This window comes from Seriola dumerili, unplaced genomic scaffold, assembly GCF_002260705.1.
Source record: "Seriola dumerili isolate Sdu_G_001 unplaced genomic scaffold, Sdu_1.0 BDQW01000149.1, whole genome shotgun sequence".
Taxonomy (NCBI): domain Eukaryota; kingdom Metazoa; phylum Chordata; class Actinopteri; order Carangiformes; family Carangidae; genus Seriola; species Seriola dumerili.
The window spans coordinates 11,598,118-11,619,997 of record NW_019174404.1 but is presented as its reverse complement, the minus strand read 5'-3'; the positions used below and the strand labels follow the sequence as shown (position 1 = coordinate 11,619,997).

At 34.8% G+C, this 21,880-nt stretch overlaps 2 protein-coding genes across 2 annotated transcripts; one reads left to right on the top strand and one right to left on the bottom strand.

Annotated features, from left to right (window-relative positions):
• Window positions 1-9,745: 9,745 nt before the first annotated feature.
• tpp1 (tripeptidyl peptidase 1) lies at window positions 9,746-16,247 on the top strand. The gene is made up of 13 exons (XM_022750224.1): window positions 9,746-9,806; window positions 10,253-10,327; window positions 10,833-10,972; window positions 11,125-11,275; window positions 11,737-11,858; window positions 11,992-12,161; window positions 12,286-12,484; window positions 12,667-12,855; window positions 13,296-13,368; window positions 13,545-13,665; window positions 13,752-13,913; window positions 14,011-14,136; window positions 14,572-16,247. Exons 1-13 carry the CDS (start codon window positions 9,796-9,798, stop codon window positions 14,707-14,709), a joined length of 1,677 nt encoding a protein of 558 aa, XP_022605945.1. The 5' UTR covers window positions 9,746-9,795; the 3' UTR covers window positions 14,710-16,247.
• A 32-nt stretch (window positions 16,248-16,279) lies between these two features.
• Window positions 16,280-20,587, bottom strand: LOC111225390 (transcriptional repressor protein YY1-like). The gene is made up of 5 exons (XM_022750225.1): window positions 19,976-20,587; window positions 18,625-18,775; window positions 18,209-18,269; window positions 17,879-18,037; window positions 16,280-17,550 (listed from the first exon to the last, which is right to left on the bottom strand). Exons 1-5 carry the CDS (start codon window positions 20,472-20,474, stop codon window positions 17,368-17,370), a joined length of 1,053 nt encoding a protein of 350 aa, XP_022605946.1. The 5' UTR covers window positions 20,475-20,587; the 3' UTR covers window positions 16,280-17,367.
• Between the last annotated feature and the right edge of the window lie 1,293 nt (window positions 20,588-21,880).

Here is a 21,880-nt window from a genome sequence, read left to right as displayed (position 1 = left end):
ATAGTAAGGCATAAAAACACAAAAACGAAATAGATTAGTAAATCACTTAAAAAGTCAAATAAAAACGACATAGTATAATCAAGGCATAAAAGTCATAAAAACGACATATATAGTAAGGCATAAAAATCATAGTATAGCTAAGGCATAAAAAGTCCAAAAAACGTCATAAGTATTAGTAAAGGCATAAAATGTCATAGTATAGTAAGGCATTTAAAACAGTCAAAATAAAACCAACATAGTATAGTAAGCATAAAAAATCATAGTATAGTAAGGCATTAAAAAAGTCACAAAAAAAACGTCATAGATATAGTAGGCATAAAATACGACATAGTAAATAGTGAGGCATAAAAGTCACAAAAAACGTCATAGTGATAGTAAGGCTATAAAAAGTCCAGTAAAAACGACATAGTATTAATAAGCATAAAAAGCTCATAAAAACCGACATAGTATAGAAGGCATAAAAAGTCATAGTATAGTAAGCATAAACAAGTCATAAAAACCGTCATAGTATAGTAAGGCATAAATGTCATAGTATAGTAAGGCATTAAAAAGTCATAAAACCAAACATCAGTATAAGTAAGGCATAAAAAATCATAGTATAGTAAGCATAAAAAGTCATGAAATAATAAGGCATAAGAAAAAAGTATAGTATAGTAAGGCATAAAAAGTCAGTAAAAACATCATAATATTTTAAGCATAAAAAGTCATGAAAAACTGACATAGTATAGTTAGCATATAAAGTCATTGAAATATTAAGCATAAAAAAGTCATAAAACATCATAGTAAAGCAAAGCATAAAAAGTCAAATAAAACGTCATTAGTATAGTAAGCATAAAAAGTCAAAAAAAATGACATATATTTGTAAGGCACAAAAACGTCATTACATAGTAAAGCATAAAAAGCCACAAAAACGCATAGTATAGTAAATCATAAAAAGTCATAAAAACGACATAGTATAATAAAGCCATAAAAAAGCTCATTTAAAAACGACATAGTATAGTAAGGCCATAAAAAGTCCAGAGATATATGTGAAGCGCATAAATATAGTCATAAAACGTCATAGTATTAGTAAGGCATTAAAATGTCATAGTATAGTAAGCATAAAAAGTCATAAAACCAACATAGTATAAGTAAGGCATAAAAAATCATAGTATAGTAAGCATAAAAAGTCATGAAAATAAGGCATAGAAAAGTGCATTAGTATAGTAAGCCAAAAAAGGTCATAAAACATCATAATATTTTAAGCATAAAAAGTCATAAAACGACATAGTATAGTAAGGCATATTTTAAAGTCATGAAATAATATAGGCATAAAAAAGTTCATAAAAAACATCATAGTAAAGCAAGGCATAAAAAGGCAAAAAACGTCATAGTATAGTAAGCATAAAAATCAAAAAAATGACATTATATTAGTGAAAGGCACAAAAAACGTCAACTTATAGTAAGGCATAAAAAGCCATCAAAAAACGACATAGTATAGTAGATCACTAAAAAGTCATAAAAAGTCCATAATTATAATAAGCAATAAAAGTCATAAAAACATATAGTATTTTAAGGTAAAAAAGTCATAGTAAAGTAAGGCATACAAAGTCATAATAAAAGACATAGTATTAGTAAGCATAAAAATTCATAAAAACGTCATAGTATAATAAGGCATAAAAAGTCATAAAAACGGCATAGCTATTAGTAAAGGCTAAAAAGTCACAAAAACGGCATAGTATAGTAAGGCATAAAAAGTCACAAAAAACATTCTAGGATAGTAAGCAATAAAAGTCATAAAAAAACGACATACTATAGTAGGCATAAAAAGTCATAAAACACTACATAATATAATAAGGCAAAAAAGTCATAAAAACACAAAGTATTAATCAGGCATAAAAGTCATAGTATTAGTAAGCATAAAAAGTCATAAAAACATTCAAAATTTTAAGGCATAAAAGTCATAAAATAATAAGGCATAAAAAGTCATAAAAAACATCATAGTATTAACAAGAACATAAAAAGTCATTAAAACACGACATAGTATAGCAAGGCCATAAAAATCATTAGTATAAGCAAGGCATAAAAAGTCATAAAAAACTCATAGTATAGAAGCATAAAAAGTTAAAAAAAACGACATACTATAGTAAGGCATACAAAGTCAAAAAAACCGTCATAGTATAGTAAGGCATAAAAAGTCACAAAAAACCAACATACTACTAGTAAGCATAAAAACAACATAGTATGTAGTGAGGCATAAAACGACGATAGTATAGTAGGCGTTAAAGTCATTAAAACGACATAGTATTAGTAAAGCATAAAAAAGTCCATAAAAAACGTCATAGATATTGTAGGTATAAAAAGTCATAGTATAGCTTAAGGCATAAAAAAGTCTAAAACAATGATTGTATAGTAAAGGCATAAAAAGTCATAAAAACGTTCATAGTCATAAAAGGCATAAAAAGTCATAAAAACGGGCATAGTAGAGTAAGGCATAAAAAGTCACAAAAACATCATTAGGATAGTAAGGCATAAAAGTCATAAAAACGACATAGTATAGTAAGCATAAAAAGCATAAAAACTACATAATCATTAAATAGCCATAAAAAGTCATAAAAAACGACAAAGTATAATCAGGCATAAAAAGTCATAGTATTAGTAAGCATAAAAAAGTCATAAAAAATCATAATATTTAAAGGCATATAAAGTCATAAAATAATTAAGGCCATAAAAAGTCATAAAAAACATCATAGTATAACAGGCATAAAAAGTCAATAAACAACTACCTATAGTATAGAAGCATAAAAAGTAAAAAAATACGACATACTATAGTAAGGCGATACAAAGTCAAAAAACGTCATAGTGAGTAAGGCATAAAAAGTCACAAAAAAACAACCATACTATAGTAAGGCAAAAAACAACATAAGTATAAGTGGCCTAAAAACGGACATAGTATTAGGTAAGGCGTTAAAAAGTTCATAAAAACGACATAGTATAGTAAAGCATAAAAAGTCATAAAAACTCATAGTATTTGTAGGTATAAAAAGTTCATAGTATAGGTAAGCATGAAAAGTCCTTAAAAACAACATTGTATAGTAAGGCGATAAAAGTCATAAAAAAACGTCATAGTATAATAAGCATAAAAAGTCAAAAAAACGACAAAGTATAGTGAAAGGCATATAAAAGTCATAAATTAATAAGGCATAAAAAGTCATAAAAACATCATAATATAAAAAGGCCATAAAAAGTCAAAAAACATCATAGTTTAGCAAGATAAAAAAGTAAAAAAAACAACATAGTATAGTAAAGCATAAAAACATTCATAGTATAGGCATAAAAAGTCACAAAACGTTCAAGTATAGTAAGGCATGAAAAAGTACAAAAAACGTCATACTATAGTAAGCATTAAAAGCCACAAAAACGGACATACCATAGAAAGGCATGAAAAGGTCATAAAAACGTGCATAATATTTTAAGGCCAATAAAAGTCATAAAAAACGACATAGTATAGTAAGGCCATAAAAAGCTCATTAAAGAAACTTCATAGTATAATAAGGCAAAAAAAGTCATAAAAACGAGATAGTATAGTAAGCCATAAAAAGTCATAGTATATTAAGTGCATGAAAAAAGTCAACAAAAACGTCATAGCTATAGTAATTCATACAAAGTCATAAAAACGACATAGTATAGTAAGGCATAAAAAAGTCATAAAAAAACGTCATAGTCATAATAAGGCATAAAAGTCATAAAAACGACATAGCTTAAGTAAGGCATAAAAAAAATCATAGTATATTAAGGCATAAAAAAGTCACAAAAACGTCATAGTATAGTAAGCATACAAAGTCATAAAAACACATAGCTATATAAGGCATAAAAAGTTCATAAAAACGTTTATAAACATAATAAGGCATAAGGAAATCATAAAAACATCATAGTATAGTAAGGCCTAAAAAGTCATAATATAATAAGGCATAAAAAGTCATAGAAAACATCATAGGATACAGCATAAAAAGTCATAAAAACGACATAGCTATAGTAAAGCATAAAAAGTCATAGTATAGTATAGCATAAAAAAGTCAAAAAAACTCATAATATTTTAAGGCATAAAAGTCATAAAAACGACATTAGTATAGTTAAGGCATAAAAAAGTCATAAAATCAATAAGGCATAAAATTCAAAAAACGTCATAGTATAGCAAGGCATAAAAAGCCATAAAAACGACATCGCTTCATACTAAAGGCATAAAAAAGTCATAAAAACGGCATAGCCTATAGCAAGCCATAAAAAGTTTTTTTTCATTTAGATTAATTATTTTTAAAAGGCATTAAAAAAGGTTCCCCTAGTATAGTAAAAAAGGCTCATTAAAAAAAAAATGTCAAAAAAACGTCATAGTATAGTAAGGCATAAAACAGCACAAAAACGACATTGTATGTAGCACAAAAACGTCATCAGTATAGTAAGGTTTCATAAAAAGTCAAAAAAAACGTCATAGTATAGTAAGGCATAAAAGTCACAAAAAAAAGCAACATTGTATTCTAGGCCACAAAAAAACGTCATACTATAGTAAGGCCATGAAAAACATCATAGTCATATTAATGCATAAAAAGTCACAAAAAACGTCATACTATAGTAAGCCCATTAAAAAAGCCACAAAAACGAAACATAGTATATATATGTAAGGCATGAAAACATCATAGTAATATTAAGGCAATAAAAAAAGTCACAAAAAAACGTCATAGTATTAATAACGGCATAAAAGTAAAAAAAAACGACATACTATAGTAAGGCCATGTAAAAACAACATGTAATGCGTGATGCATAAAAACGACATAGTATAGTCACTACATAAAAAGTCACCAAAAAACGTCAGTATAGTGAGGCCCATAAAAAAGTCAAAAAAACACATTAGTAATAGTAAGGAATAAAAACCAGAGTATAGTAAGCAAATTAAAACGTCATAGTATATTGAGCATAAAACATCATAAAAATAGACCACAGTATAGCATAGGAATAAAAACAAGTTTTGAATAAGGCAATAAAACTTCAATAGTATTAGTAAGGCATAAAAAGTCACAAAACATCATGGTATCAACAAGGCATAAAAAGTCATAGCTATCATTAAGGCATAGAAAGTCATAAAAAATGACATAATATACATAATTGCATAAATGTTACAAAAAGTTTGTAGTATTAGTAGAATAGTGCAAGGCATTATCTTTTTACATGGCAATATAACCTTGACTTTAGAAATATAGTTTTTCTTGATGTATAATTTGAAGGACGCGGGAGAATATTAGACCACCATCTGGAGGTCCTTGTTGGATTGATTGGTTATGTTTGCTATTAAATTGTGAAGAGCGCCGATCGGATGGAGAATGATCTCAGCGAGCTCTGAAGAAGGAAGAGTAACAGCTAAGAGGGCCCCAACGGACGTGACCGAGCTCCATATGCAACAGTCAGCTTGCTCACCACAACCATGGAGAGCGAAAGATGAAAACAAGCAGTATTCAGACTGTTGTTACTCACAAGAGAGACCACCTTGTGAGCCTTGCTACCAGATCTGTCCTCATTGCATGAGATAAAAAAACCAGCCACATTTAATGGTTGACTTGTTGGTTCTGATTGTTTGAAAAAATGACATAGATATAGTAAGGCACAAAAACATCATAGTTATAGTAAGGCATAAAAAGTCAAGAACAAACGTCATAGAATTTCAGTAAGGTATAAAAAGTCAAAAAAAAATACCAACAATCTCAATATGGATGGAGTAAAAGCCACCAAAAACGTCATAGCTATAATAAGGCCATAGAAAGTAAAAAAGAAAGAACTATATATAGTAAAGGCATAAAAAGTCAAAAAAACGACGATGTATAGTAAAGCCATAAAACATCATAGTATATTAAGCCTTAATTATACTATTGACGTTTTTGCACTTTTTATGCCTTGTAAGGCATAAAAAGTCACAAAAACATCATAAAGTGTAGTAAGGAATAAAAGTTAAAAAAAACGACATAGTATAGTAAGGCATTAAAAAGTCAAAAAAACGACATAGCTATAGTAAGCATAAAAAGTCATTAGTATAGTAAGTTATAAAAAGTCATAAAAACAACATAGTATTTGTAAGGCATAAAAAAGTTCATAAAAAACGGTCATAATATAATAAGCGACATAAAAAGTCATAAAAACGACATAAGTATAGTACAGGCATAAATAGTCATAGATAGTAAAGCATAAAAAGGTCATAGTATAGTAAGTTATAAAAAGTCATAAAAACGACATAATATAATAATGCATAAAAAATCATAAAAACGACATAGTATAGTCAGGCATAAAAAGTCATAGTATAGTAAGGCATAAAAAGTCATAAAAACGACATAGTATAGTAAAGCATAAAAAGTCATAAAAACGACATAGTATAGTAAAGCATAAAAAGTCATAAAAACGACATAGTATAGTAAAGCATAAAAAGTCATAAAAACGACATAGTATAGTAAAGCATAAAAAGTCATAAAAACGACATAGTATAGTAAAGCATAAAAAGTCATAAAAACGACATAGTATAGTAAAGCATAAAAAGTCATAAAAACGACATAGTATAGTAAAGCATAAAAAGTCATAAAAACGACATAGTATAGTAAAGCATAAAAAGTCATAAAAACGACATAGTATAGTAAAGCATAAAAAGTCATAAAAACGACATAGTATAGTAAAGCATAAAAAGTCATAAAAACGACATAGTATAGTAAAGCATAAAAAGTCATAAAAACGACATAGTATAGTAAAGCATAAAAAGTCATAAAAACGACATAGTATAGTAAAGCATAAAAAGTCATAAAAACGACATAGTATAGTAAAGCATAAAAAGTCATAAAAACGACATAGTATAGTAAAGCATAAAAAGTCATAAAAACGACATAGTATAGTAAAGCATAAAAAGTCATAAAAACGACATAGTATAGTAAAGCATAAAAAGTCATAGTATAGTAAGGCATACAAAGGCATAAAATCGTCATAGTACGGTAAGTGATGAAACAACATAGTATAGTAAGGCGTAAAAACGACATAGTATAGTAAGGCATAAATAGACATAGTATAGAAAGGCATAAAAAGACATAGTATAGTAAGGCATACAAAGTCATAAAATCGTCATAGTACGGTAAGGCATAAAACAACATAGTATAGTAAGGCGTAAAAACGACATAGTATAGTAAGGCACAAAAACGACATAGTATAGTAAGGCATAAAAAGTTAAAAAAAAAAAGCGACATAGTATAGTAAGACGTAAAAAGTAAAAAAAATCAACATAGTATAGTAAGGCATAAAAACGTCAAAGAACGTCATAGTATAGTATGCTATTAATTGTCATAGTATAGTAAGGAATAAAAATTCATTAAAACGACAAAATATAGTAAGGCATAAAACGCATAAAAACGATATAGTAGTATAGTAGGGCATAAGAACAACATAAAAAGTTAAAAAATCGACATAGTACAGTAAGGCATAAAAACATCAAAAAACGTCATAGTATAGTATGGTATGAATTGTCATTGTATAGTAGGGCATAAAAGGTATAAAAATGACATAGTACAGTAAGGCATAAAAAGTCAAAAATGACAAAGTATAGTAAGGCATAAAAATAAAAAAAAAACATCAGTATAGTAGGGCACAAAAACGACATTGTATAACAAGGCATAAAAAGAAAAATAAAACGTCATAGTATAGCAAGGCATGATTTGTCATAGTATAATAAGGTATAAAAATGTCAAATAAACGTCAGAGTATAGTAAGATATAAAATGTCATAGTATAGTAAGGCATAAAAACGTCAAAGTATAGTAAGGCATAAAAATGTCCAAAAACTTTATACTATTGTAAAGCATAAAAATGTAAAAAAAAACGTCACAGGCATGAATTGTCATAGTATAGTAAGGTATAAAAATGTCTAAAAAACGACATACAATATCATGGTAAAGTAAGGTAGAAAAACGTCAAAAAACATCATAGTATATTAAAGCATAAAAACAACATAGAACTGTATTTCATAAAAAGGTAAAAAAAAAAAACATTCTCGTATGGTAAGGAAAATGTCATAGTACATTAAGGAATAAAAACGTCAAAAAACATCATAGTATTGTCAGGCATAACAAGTCAAAAAACGACATAGTATAGTAAGGCATAAAAAGTACAAAAAAATGTCATAGTATAGTAAGGCATAAAAAGGCATAAAAACGACATAGTATATACAGTAAGGCATAAAAACGTCGTAGTATAGTAACGTACAAAAACGTCAAAAAACGTCATAGTATAGTCAGGCAGAAAATGACAGAGTATAATAAGGTATAAAAACGTCAAAAAACATCATAGTATAGTAAGGCATAAAAATGTCAAAAACGTCATATTGTAGTAAGGCATAAAAACGTCAAATACGCCATAGTATAGTAATGCAGTATGGACCTCAGTGCAGATTCAGACACAGAAACAACCAGTGGCGTAGTAATAAAAGTTATTTAATGGCAACTGTTCAATGAGTGAGGGAGAGTATTCTGGGGGAATGTTGAGGGGCGAGGGATCGACTTGTTGCAGTAGGAGCGTGGAGGTGAATTGCTGGCGTGGAGCAGGTGAGTCGTCGGAATGGGAGCGGCGTGGCTGGAAATTGCAACGCAGCAATCAGGTTCAGTAGGAGCAGGCAGCAGAACTGGAGCAGGCATGAACTGTGGCAGAGAGAGACACCGGCGTGGAGTCATCCAAGACAACAAGAAGTTATTGATCAGAATTAGCATTAGAGAATTTAAGTAGCGTGGAGTGTTACCACTTACAAAGCGGAACAATCTGGCGACCAATGAGTGGAGAGCCGGGGTTCTTATACTGAGCTTGATGAGTAATGACAAACAGGTAAGCCAGGCAACCAGTGCTGCACTACGCCCCTACTAAGAAGTACACATATTCACACAAAAAGGGGCAAAGACACAGGGGAAGACAGACAGGGAAAACAAACACAGGAAATGCTGGGAAAGTCCTGCAGTCACAGAAGGGCTGTGATAGAAAGGCATAAAAAAGTCCTAGTATTGTAAGGCATAAAAAGTCATAGTATAGTAAGGGATAAAAATGCCATAGTAAAGCATAATAAAGTCACAGTATCGTAAGGCACAAAAACGTCATAGTATAATAAGACATAAAAAGTCATTGTATAGTAAGTAAGTCATGTCATACTAGTATAGTATGGCATAAAAAGGCATAAAAATATCAGTATAGTAAGGCATAAAAACAACATAGTATATGAGGGATAAACGTCATGAAAACGTCATAGTATAGTAAGGTATAAAAAGTCATAAAAACGACATAGTATAATAAGGCATAAAAAGTCATAGTATAGTAAGGTATAAAAATGCCATAGTAAAGCATAAAAAAGTCAGTGTAGTAAGGCACAAAAACGTCATAGTATAATAAGACATAAAAAGTCATTGTATAGTAAGGCATAAAACATCACGTCATAAGGCACAAAAAGTCAAAGCATAGTAGACATAAAAACATAATATAGTAAGGCATAAAACATCATCGTATAGTAAGGAATAAACAGTCATATCACATGTATGTATCTATTAAGGCAAGAATGTCAGGCACTGTTAACGACAGAAAAAATGTGTTTGAATGTGTTACAAGTGAAATACACGTATATTAAGATCTCGTTAATGAGATCTTTTGAAATACAAAAATTAGTGTTACTCATCACGTGAGAACATGTCACGTGATCGCTGCGTCTACAAGCGCCCGCCCACCGGACACAGTAGCTAAGTTTACTGTAACAGCGGAGGACACGATGAACGCGCTGTGAGTGCTTTTAAATAACTATAAACTTGTATCGTCTCGTCTGAACATAGCCAGGAAACAAAGTAGTCAGATTACGGTAACCCTTTTAACGTTACCGCCGATAATGTAGCGTTATGTTTGTTTTCACCGGTTGTGGTGACCTAGATAGAAAGCTGCTGCTAACATAGCAGGTTAAAGTCTTCAGGTTGAAGCTGCTGTAAATAACATTAACAAAACGTGTCTTTCTGTTGTAAGCGTAGAGTAAACAGACCATGTTTTCTCTCTATGAGTGTGCTTTTAGAAATGCGTTTAATTTGACCTGCTAAGTCACATTGAGACTTTACTCATAACCCTGATATAACACACTGAAATGAAGATGTGTTTTGAATATTTCCGGCTATATTCATGTGTATATGAATCGTTGCATATGTAACTTTTGTCTCTTGTTTTGTTTTTCTTCCCAACAGCCCGATCTTCTCCATTCCTTTGTTGTTCAGCTCGTTGGTCTGGAGTGGATATCTGGAATATGACCAAGATGTCTTGTGAGCAAACATATATACACATCTCCACATGTCTTTGTTTAAAACCCCTTCTCATATCTTGAGCCAAGCCTTACTTACTTTTTATAGATACAGACAAGCCCCGACAGGTCAAAGGTGCAGTATAGATCTATATGAGAGGAGAAATCCTTGAAGTCAACTCATGGAGGTCAGCTCAGTTTTTATGTCTAGGATTTGTAATCCTAGAAAATTTGTGGTTGTTTTGGAGTTTTTGAAAACTTGTTAAGATCTCCTGAACTGCAGTACAGAGTGACACAAATTTTCGCAAATAAGTTAACTAAAGTTTTGTCAAAATGTTTGAAAAGTTTGCATAAAGGTTAAGTTAACTGTAGAATCACAACAAAGTGATGATCCAATTTAAATTCTACAGGTTGGTCAGCAGCTAATAATCAGACGCTATACAGACAAAGTATGGTTCGAACACTGTTTGGTAACATGACACCTCTCTTAGTGAAAGGTCATGAAAGGTTTTTCCTTCTTTCTTCAGGATACCAGAAGACTGGACTCATGTTGGTCGGGTTGATCCTACAGAGGAGCTGGAGCTGACCTTTGCCCTGAAGCAGCAGAATGTTTATCTGCTGGAGGAAAAACTCAGACTGGTGTCAGACCCTGACTCAGCACAGTATGGTAGGGCATGATCCGGTTACTGCTGGCTGACCTTAAGCAACCCTAAAAAAAAAAGAAAAATCTGCAAACACTTGTTAAGCTGAGGTGCTCATCACCTTGACTTTTTTCTCCACTATGAACACAGTGACGGAGGCCTATTTTGTCCTCCACAGGTAAACACCTCACCCTGGAGGAAGTAGCCTCCCTGGTGCGTCCATCTGAACTGACCCACAAGGTGGTGCGTCACTGGCTGCAGAGTCATGGGATTACAAACTGCCTGACTGTTTGCACTGAGGATTTTTTACAGTGCACCATGACTGCAGAGTAAGCAATCTTGTTTGGCAACATTTTTTTTCTGCTTACTTAACAGTAAGTTTCACTTGCTCTTGACACAGTTACGACACAAAAACGGTGCTTTTTTCTGCTTCAGCTCCCTCTTTGTTTAAATCATGCGAAACCTTTGCTCTTGTCTTGTGAGGTAGTTCCTCTTTCTGTGTTTATTGGTTGAAATCAAAATCAAACTTCTGCAATTCATAAATCTAGGCTAAGCTTGCTGGAATCTAAGAAAAACAACACCTTACCCAAAACCACAATCACTGTTAACACTATTTAACTTAGACAGTAGGGGTAAATTTAACCTACTTGGAGTTACATCAGTTTTGTATAAAAGCCAATGAGTTTCTTAAACACACATGCATGAAATGGCACATTTGTATGTCCATGATGTAGGAGTGGATTTGTACACATTAAGGCTGTGATTGTCTTTGTTTGGATTGTGTGTTAAGGGTTGCAGAGACGCTGCTCCCAGGAAGCAGGTTTCACCGTTACATTAGAGACGGACAATCTCTAGTGAGGTCTTCAGCTCCGTACTCTGTTCATGATGATGTTCACCAGCACCTTGACTTTGGTGAGCGTAATTTCTTTTGCTGTAAAATGTTTATCTGTCATCTATAATCTGTATATTTATATGAGGATCTGTTATTAAAGGCTAACATCACTGGATGAATACTGATTTTTCCTCTTTTTGTTTTTTCACACAGTTGGAGGACTTCATCGCCTCCCTCCCAAAGGGCAAGACCTCAGTAAAGAGCTGAAGCAGTCGAAGGAAGGAGTGCATCTGGGAGTGACTCCTGCCATCTTGAGGACCCGCTATAACCTGACAGCAGCTGATGTGGGAACAGCTCAGAACAACAGCCAGGCTGTAGCTCAGGTGTGACCCTCTCTTAATCGTTATTAAGTGTTGTAAAACATTAATTCAGACACTTCACAGTCACAATAACTTGGTGTACTTCCTCACTTTAGTCTGTTTTTCTTTAATCTGTTTTCACTGTTAGTTCTTGGAGCAGTACTATCACCCGGCAGACCTGGCTGAGTTCATGAACATGTTTGGCGGGAGCTTCCAGCATCTGTCTCAGGTGGATCGAGTTGTAGGCACCCAGGGAGGAGGAAAGGCCGGTATTGAGGCCAGTCTCGATATAGAGTACATCATGAGCACAGGGGCAAACATCTCCACTTGGGTCTTCACCAACCCAGGTTTGTAGGAGAGAAAGAAGCCTTAGCTGCATCTGTGTATTTGTGTATGTAATGGCATGAAGCTGTAAGTGAAGATATCAGGGTAAAGAAAAACATTTGCTATACATAAGTGTAGTTATGGCTTATTGTCACATTTCAGCCCTAAAAAACACACACACTCACATTTCCTCATTTTCCCTCAGGCCGCCATGAGTCCCAGGAGCCTTTCCTCCAGTGGATGCTTCTGCTCAGCAACATGTCTGACCTGCCTTGGGTTCACACAATCAGCTATGGCGATGATGAAGACAGCCTTTCTGCTGCCTACATGATGCGCATCAACACAGAGTTCATGAAGGCCGGCGTCAGGGGAATCTCTCTGCTCTTTGCTTCGGGTCAGTAATGTGCACTTGTAACACACAGAGACATTCAAGAACATTCACATTCAACACCCAATTCATGTTACGCCATCAAAAACATGACTGTCAGTGCGCTAACAAAGCCTTCGTTTGTCTACAGATCAAGGACTGTTTGCTTTGAAAATGTGATTGTCACTTCAGAGTAACAATCACATTTTTGTGTGACATTTTTCACTCCTGTGACCTCTCACTTGTTTCTGCTTTAGTTTTTAATCATTACAATACATATACAATACACCACCATTGATTTACAATAAAACACCCATAATGGCATGATGGCTTTGGAAAGACTTGTTTACATGTTTCCTTTTTCCATAACTTACAACAGTATTCAAACTACCAGTTGTCAGTAAGACATTCTACATGATAACCTGTTGCATCACTTTTTAATGTCTCTGATTTTGTTTCATGTTCAGGTGACAGTGGTGCTGGTTGTAAACATTTGGGTAAAGAACAAAACTCCTTCAGGCCCAGTTTCCCAGCCTCAAGGTAAAACATCTGTGACAAAGGACCTCTGCATGTGTTATCATATTGGTGATATCAGAATTTACAGGGACAGATGGATGTTACGTACAAAATTTTAGAAAATGAAAAACTGAACAAATAATTTAGCCTGTAAAATGTTTAAGAAAAGCATCAAACATCTAACATTGTCTTGTTCTCAGCCCGTATGTTACTACAGTCGGAGGAACCTCATTCAAGAACCCATATAAGGTCACGTATGAAGTCACAGATTACATCAGTGGAGGAGGCTTCAGCAACATCTTCAAGATGCCTGACTACCAGGTAACAATAATATTAGATCATGAGCTTTTTCAATGCTCAGTTATCGCAGATGGTGTCATTTATCTTGTTGTTTTGTGCTCCCACAGGTCAGTGCAGTGGAGGGGTATCTAAAGACTGTAGCAGCAACCCTTCCTCCTAAGTCATACTACAACGTCAGTGGCAGGGCTTACCCAGACATGGCAGCCCTGTCTGATAATTACTGGGTGGTCAGCAACAGAGTGCCTGTTCCCTGGGTGTCTGGGACCTCGGTAAAGCATACCAAACTCATAAGTCTCATAAGTTCAACATTACGTACATTCATTATGCTGCATCACATCTCTCAACCGTTGATTGCCCGCTCCCCAGGCGTCAACCCCTGTGGTTGGAGGCATGCTGTCTCTAATCAATGATCATCGGCTGCTGAAGGGCCTGCCTGCCCTGGGCTTCCTCAACCCTCGCCTCTACAAGCTAAAGGGACAAGCCCTATTTGATGTGAGTCAAGTTGTTACTGTAGTAAAGAATATCTTTTTTTCAGTTAACACTTAAATTTAAGTTTTTAACATGAGCAATTTTATATTGTTACCAACATTTTTGAGATTCAAGTAATTGCTTTGTTGACATTTTTCTCTTCACTCAGAAGTTTCACCTGTGTTTTCAAAGTTTATGTACACTTAAAGATTACATAATGTAAACCGAAGGAATTAAATTGTAGAACTTTAATAATTTAACTTTTAATAATCTGACCCTAACTCTCGAGAATTGTGTCACATTTTCTATGAAAAATACGAGACAGTAACACTACAGCAACAAGTGGAAGCAGCAAATTTCCTTATTCAGTGAGGCATTTTGTTAAAAGATGGAAACCCTTTTGCTGTGCATTTCGTGGTCATGATCTGGCCTCTAAATGCTATGCATTCTTGTCTCCAGGTGACTGAAGGCTGTCACCTGGGCTGTCTGGACGAGCAGGTTCAGGGGAAAGGTTTCTGTGCTGCACCATCATGGGACCCTGTTACAGGCTGGGGGACACCAAACTACCCTGAACTACTGACTGCCCTGTTAGCTTAGTGAACACCTGCAGTTCACGAGAGCAGGTACTATACACACATCCAAACTCTAGACCAGGTGCCTGATGCCAAAGACTGGATGGTGTAACGGAGGAAAACTATGCCTACACTTCAGATTTATGCCTCTTTGTTTTTCTCTCATGTTCATTTGAGGCTGAAACGCTGCATTATTCCAATCTGCAGGAAGGTTTTTATCTGTTATCATCACTACTTCTATCATTTTAAGGATATACTACAACTTTAACGGCACATTTAATTTTCTTCAAAAGGCTCAAAACCTTTCTCTCAAATTTTTTTAGGTCATAGATGGTTGTAGTTTGGAATTTTTAACGCTACACTGCAGTTGCCTGTTTTTGCTGTTGAGTGCATTTTAACTGACCCAGATTTCTCTGTGAATCTCTTAAACAAACTTGCAAGCAGCTGGATGTTTACACAAATCTCATGCTTTAAATTCATGCCACTAGATACACAGCAATGGGGAGTTTGGATATACTGATTGCTATGCATAAAACCTAAATAAATCAACATAAAATAATGCTGAAACACACACCAATCTCCTTTTTTTAGATACTTAGGCCTATTTAAATATATTTTTTATATTAAGACAGTGTTATATATTAGATGTCATTCAAAAATCTATGTACTGGATACAACGATTTCACCAGATCAAGGGAATTTAGCATATTTAGCATAGCGCATTTGGTTTGTAGTTAAGATTGAAATGGCCATAATGGGTAATAATGTCTGTTTTTCCATACTACTATTCAGGGATGAGCTAGATACAAATATGTCATCATTTCATTTCATAACAAATAGATTGCATGCAATTCTAAAAATGTCACACTATTTGCAATCTAATGGGATCATACTTCATAAGATTTCTTTTTTAAAAACTTTGGTTTGTTGCTGTTTGCTTTACGGCTATGAACTAACCAAATTGCACTGTATTATGTGGGTTAAAATGATTCAGCAGTTCTACCCACCACCATTGTTGCACTTTTTTTTTTTTTTTTTTTTTTTTTTTTTTTTTTTTTTTTTTTTTTTTTTTTTTTTTTTTTTTTTTTTAAATCTTTTAGCCATGTTAATCTTCAAATCAGATGTGTTTAATGTGAGAAAAACTGCCTGTGCTGTGTTATTTGTGAATTTATTAAAGCTGGACTTTTACTTGGAAATGTCCTTTTGATTGCTCAGGATTATCCTGAGCCATGTGTGTGAAAGCTGATCTTGATGCTGCAGATTTTGTACCAAATGCCTGACGAATATGTTGTACAAAATATCTCTTTAATCAGATGGCCTTAAAAGGAAACCGTTAATTTACAATGCAAACTCATGTTCCCTCCAGTTTCTATTGTTTTGTCTGTGGTGTACTATGTCAAGCAGAAAGGATGAGTTGACAATGTGTTCAAATTCATTGACACACTGTATTCCAGCTGTAAGATGTTACTTTGAAGCTGCTAAATTCAAGTTTTAAAATGTGATAAAATTATCATTTATGAACATGCAGTATGCTGAAGAATTAAACAACCAGGATTTGTTTTACTTCCTTGTTCGTTTTCCATTTTAACCAAAAGAGGAAATGAAAAGTATTTCACCAAACAGCTTGAAGCAACCTCAAATACTGGCGACACATGCTGTCAACATTTAACTGCAAATATGACCCTGAGCTTCAAGATGTCTACCTTTGAAACAGTATTTACATTGTCTTTCTGAAGTTATTTAATGCAGTTAATGACAAGAACAGACTCCATGGGCTCATGTTTCTTTAAAATGTTACATTCTTACTGGGTATAAATATAAAGCACTTCTGAAAAGGAAAATGACCTCACATCCCAGTAACACTAACACAGGATCTGGTAGTTACTTGAGTTGCTTTATCGTTAACCGTCTTTGGAGGAGCTCCAGGATTTGTCTCTAAATAGCTGAATAATATTATGTGATTATGACAGGACAAATGACAGTTTTTGTGGTAGTGCAAGGGGAAAAAACATTTTTAATCAGTGATCACTATTGAAAATTACATGGCTATTATCTACACGATTCTGATATTGTGTTGTACAAAATGAAAATATGCAAAGACCACCCTATCCGCCCTTGAAACACACTCACATGAAGGGGAAAGAGGGAGGTAAAACAAACTGTGAAACCTCTTCAAGAAGAGCTAAAGGGACAATCTTACTACATACATTACCACAGAGCTTATGTCAAAGAGTGTACAATATGCACACTTGGGGAGAAGTACAAAATTGAAAAGGTTTCATTGCTGAGGATTGATGCAAATTTGACTTACATTGCAAAAACTTTTTAACTGGCTGTGTCAAGGTATAAATAAGTTTTTAGGTGCAGATCCATGAATTAACATCTTCACAAGAAGAAACCATAAATTGTTCCATCCAGGTAGCGCTAAAGTTGGGTAGGAGGCCTGAGGGAGGTGGGGTTCTCACGAGTTCATTGTTCAAACCCTCCAGATGTATATCAAAAAAGTTTGAGAAAAGGTAATTTCTCTGTTTAAATCTTTATCTAGAGACGATACAAAGGGGACTTCTTATCTCACAACAAAGCAGGCCACGGGATATTAGTTTGTCTGTCAAGGAGCAGAGATACAGGTCAGATCCTCCGGTGTATGCTCACGTCGTCGCTGTTAGCCTGTTTCAGGGATGATTCACTGGTTGTTTTTGGCTTTGGCATGTGTGAGGATGTGAGACTTCAGGTTGGTTGACTGGGCAAATTTTTTGTTGCAGCCATCAAAGGGGCACACATATGGGCGGTCTCCAGTGTGAATACGCACATGTGTGCGCAGGTTAAAGTCCAGAGAGAACCGCTTGCCACAGCCCTCAAATGTGCACTGAAGATGAGAGAGATTGAGTTAATACCGCTATGTGTCTCAGCTTTGCTCACAGATGAACTGCTATCATTTTTCAGTGGCAGCTATTTGAGATGGCAATAGCAAAGTCTGCATAACTGCTCGCTCTCTCTCTCTATATATAGATACCTACATATACACCATATATATAGCTTAAGATGGTATTTGAGATGGCAAAAGCAGGGTTTGCATAACTGCACTTATATATATATATATACACACACACACACACACACATATATATATATATATATGTATGTATGTAGCTTAAGAAAGGATGAACTGACACGCAAAAAGTGAAGAAACTCACCTGGAAAGGTTTCTCTCCTGTGTGTACGAGTTGATGCCTCTTCAGTTTTGAACTCTCCACGAAGGCTTTGCCACACTCTGCACAGACGTGCACACGAGGCCCGTGGGTATGCAAGTGTTTCCTCATTGCAGAGTTGTCCCTGAACATCTTGGTACATCCCTGAGAGGGAGAGAAACAAGATGAAGCGATTCCCTCGGGACATGTTCACTTGACAGTGTTGTTTTAACAACTGAATCATGTCAGTGTAAAGGGATGAAATGCTGCCTTCATCTACCTTTATCTATAACAGTACTGTATATTCTGGAGTGATAAAAACAACACTGCACTCACTTTGTGTGGACAGGCTATCGTCCTGGGTGCATCGTCTTCTTTTACTTTTCTTGGCTTCATTCTGCAAAAGAAATATAACCAGTCACATCACTGAAGACAGCTGACACAACTGTCCACGTTCCACATTCCTGAATCAAACAAACATTGATTTTTTTACTATAAAAAAAAAATCACTTAGTAAAAACCTGTACGTGAAATAGTCCAAGCCACACAGTCATTTGATTTCATCACAGCTGAATTTGCAATGGTGCAGCATGTGCTGTTTTAACCATATGAAATGCATTACTTTTACACCACAGTTTTTAATAATGCTCTCATTACTGGCTTTAAGTGAAGCAAACTGTATGAACACAATTTTTTTTAATCATGATTTGCTATCATTTCGCTTGAATGAACATAATTATATTATCACTTACCTTGCAAACTCTGCCAGCTGTTTGGGGTCTGACAGGTCGATGCCTGGGATGCCTCCTGGAGGAAGCTTCTTCCCTGTCATGTACTCCGAATAATCTGGAGGTGAGTTTTCTCCTGTGATTTGCTCCTCGTGGTCTATGTCCTTCTTGTCATCTGAATGAAAGGGACAGATCAGTACCATAACGGGGGAAGAACTGATTAAAGGCATTTAGAGCTATAGCTTTATCACATGTCACCCAGTAGTTCCTTTCACCCTATGCCGTTACTAATATACTACTAATTAAAAAAAAAGACAGAAAACCTTTTTTGATAGATAGGTCAGTTTTATGATGTAATAAGATTACTCCATCTCAAAGTTGAATAGTCCTCAATAGTAACCAGGAAATATCAGTCAAACACTGTAAACAGTTTCCCTATAAACCTGCAGTACACTGGCTGCATTAGCTACGTAAAACATATTTTTTTACAGTCTGTATTCAAAACACGTTCTTTCCACATCCAGCAAATGTGTCATGATGCTTTGTAACATGAATAATGGGGCAAATAGAGTATAATTCATAACTTTTAAATACCGAGTGAGAAAAGGGTTAAGTGTTCAATATTTTGTCTCCCAGTAAATTATTAACTTGTATTTTGTTCATGAGGCTGAAATGATGCATGAAGAATCATGCTGCCATGTTTACAAACATGCCCACTTCTCAAATATCCACATTTATAAGTTACAAATGTCCCAAACGGACAATGACGATGGAAATAATATATAGAAGTTGATATTACTTTCTTTAATGAACTCGTCACATTTTAAAATTATACAATGTTTTATAAAGCCAGGGTAAAAAAGCACTTCGAGTATACCACGTCTAATTAAACCTATGACTGATACATAGCACTAGCAATGAGTGGAACTACAACTTTTAAACCAGTTCGCTTGCGTTAATTACACTTATTAAACCATATTTCATGCGGTGCGTTTAAAGCCTGAGAAATGTAAAGTATGAGGGGTTCCTGAAGGCACCACTTCCACTGTTACAGTTGAACTGAACTGCGCCACAGCGGCCTAGCGGAGCCAGCTGCACTCGCTCCCACTCTCGCCGCCATCTTCGTCGGCCAAATAAACGCCATTTTTTCGGGCCGCCATACTTTCTAGACCGGGGAAATATGGCGGCGCCCATCGACACATAAAACATGGCTTCCCATAAAAACAAAAACATTTCAAATGGGGTTTATGTGGCTCAGAGATGGGAAATACTTCCCACTTTAGCGGAGGACAAGGCCCCAACTCGGCCCCGTCACACGGCACACACGCTGAGAACAAAGCGAAGGGCCAGCTTGCAGGAATTCAAGTGAACTTACCCGATGCCCACATAGTGACTGAAAACTCCCCCTCCAAAGTCTTTATCTGGACCTGCTTCTGTTCCCATTTTCGGCCCATCTCTCCCCCGCTCAGGTAGCTCTTTTTGCCGGCTTTCTTTCCGCTTCCAGCCTTCTTCATCCGGCCTGTCGACGAGCTTTTCCCAGCGACAGTAACCAGAGTCTGTTCGATATAGTCCTCCTCCACGGCGGGCACTGGGATGAGGATTTGGTCCTCGAAACCGTCATCCGTGTGCAGTTCAGAGTCATCCTCGCCCACCACCTCTTCTCTTGTTTGCACCAATATCACCTCCTGGTGCGGGTGAATCGAGTTCGGATCATCCGTGTCAAGAGGCTGTAAAGCGATCATAGGCTGGTGTTCACCGTCGTCTCCAACAACTGTTGTCTCGATTGTCTCTACTTCGATTTCGTGCAGTTCCACTATTTCGGCTGGCATTTCTGACCCATCCGTTTCTATGTACAGGGTGTCCCCCGATGCCATGCTAAATTTTGTATTTCCTCCTACTTAATGTGCTATTAATTCCCACTCTAGCTCTCCCTTCTGTCTACTCTGAGCCTTCCTCCTCCCTCTCCGACAACAACTCTACCCTAGTGTACTCTCGTCGCCACAATGCTCTAGTTATGAAGTCTCGCGTGATTTAGACCAAAAAGTCCTGCTAAATTATGGATTTCAAATATTACCTGCATCAGAAGTGAAATGATTGTAAATGTATTTGTTATTAATTATTAATGGGGAAAAGAAATTGTTCTTATGGTCATATAAATCATAATATGTACTAATACTTCAAAATAATGTCTGACAACAAGATAATCTAAATGTGGACCAACTACTGTATCTGAGTCTTTCACCAACATTTCAGCTTCTTTATTAGATTCATGACTATGTCATTGGAAATGAAAGTTGTTTATTATGAGTTTTTATTACTAAATAAGACGCCTATTTATTTTTTTATTTTTTTAAATTTGATTAATCAATCGTTTGGTCTATAAAATGTCAATAAATGGTGAAAAAAAGCCCGGAAAATTGAATCATTAATTGCTTGGCATTTTTATAATAATAATAATAATAATAATAATAATAATAATAATAATAATAATAATAATAAAAAAAATATTAAACTTTATTTATATAGCACTTTTTAAAAAAAAAAAACAGCAGTAACAAAGTGCTTCACAATTAGCTTGAAAAATGAAAAAATAATTGATGATCCAGATAGATGTATATGTATATATCAATACTAACTGCTAGATTTAAGAATACAAATTACTACACTCACACACTACACTTGCCTAAGCTTACTGTCTAGACACCAAACATTTGTGAATAATAAACCAACTTTTACAATTTGGATGCTGCTACTATATGGTAGTGATGGCAGGAACTTCACTGTATTTTTGGTTCTCAAGAATGGAATTATAAATATATAATATTACCGTTCTGCTATGGTGTCATTTATAATAATACCACTGATGGCTAACACATATGTTTAACATATAGTGAAAATACATTATTATAGAATGCTGATAAGCAACCATACAAGAAGCTGGTCTTGTCAATAAACAAATTGTAGAGAAAGTTGTTTGGATTGTACTTTAGATTTTTAAAATATTCTTTTTACAATATCAGCTAGAATTCGCAGTCCTGTAAATATAAACATATTATGGGATCATTGCAGTAGTTTCTCGTGAAATAATGTCAAGATGCAATTGTTCGCATGTTGGAGAACATACACTGGACAGGTGCACAACCGACTTTGTCCCGCCCTCTGCTTGGGGGTGGGACTTATGGCAGGCCGTTTTAACATTTAACTTCATCCTGCAACCCTGTGTGAGTGGGTGTGCCCCGATACTGTGAAGCTTTGATGACACACACACACATAACGCCAC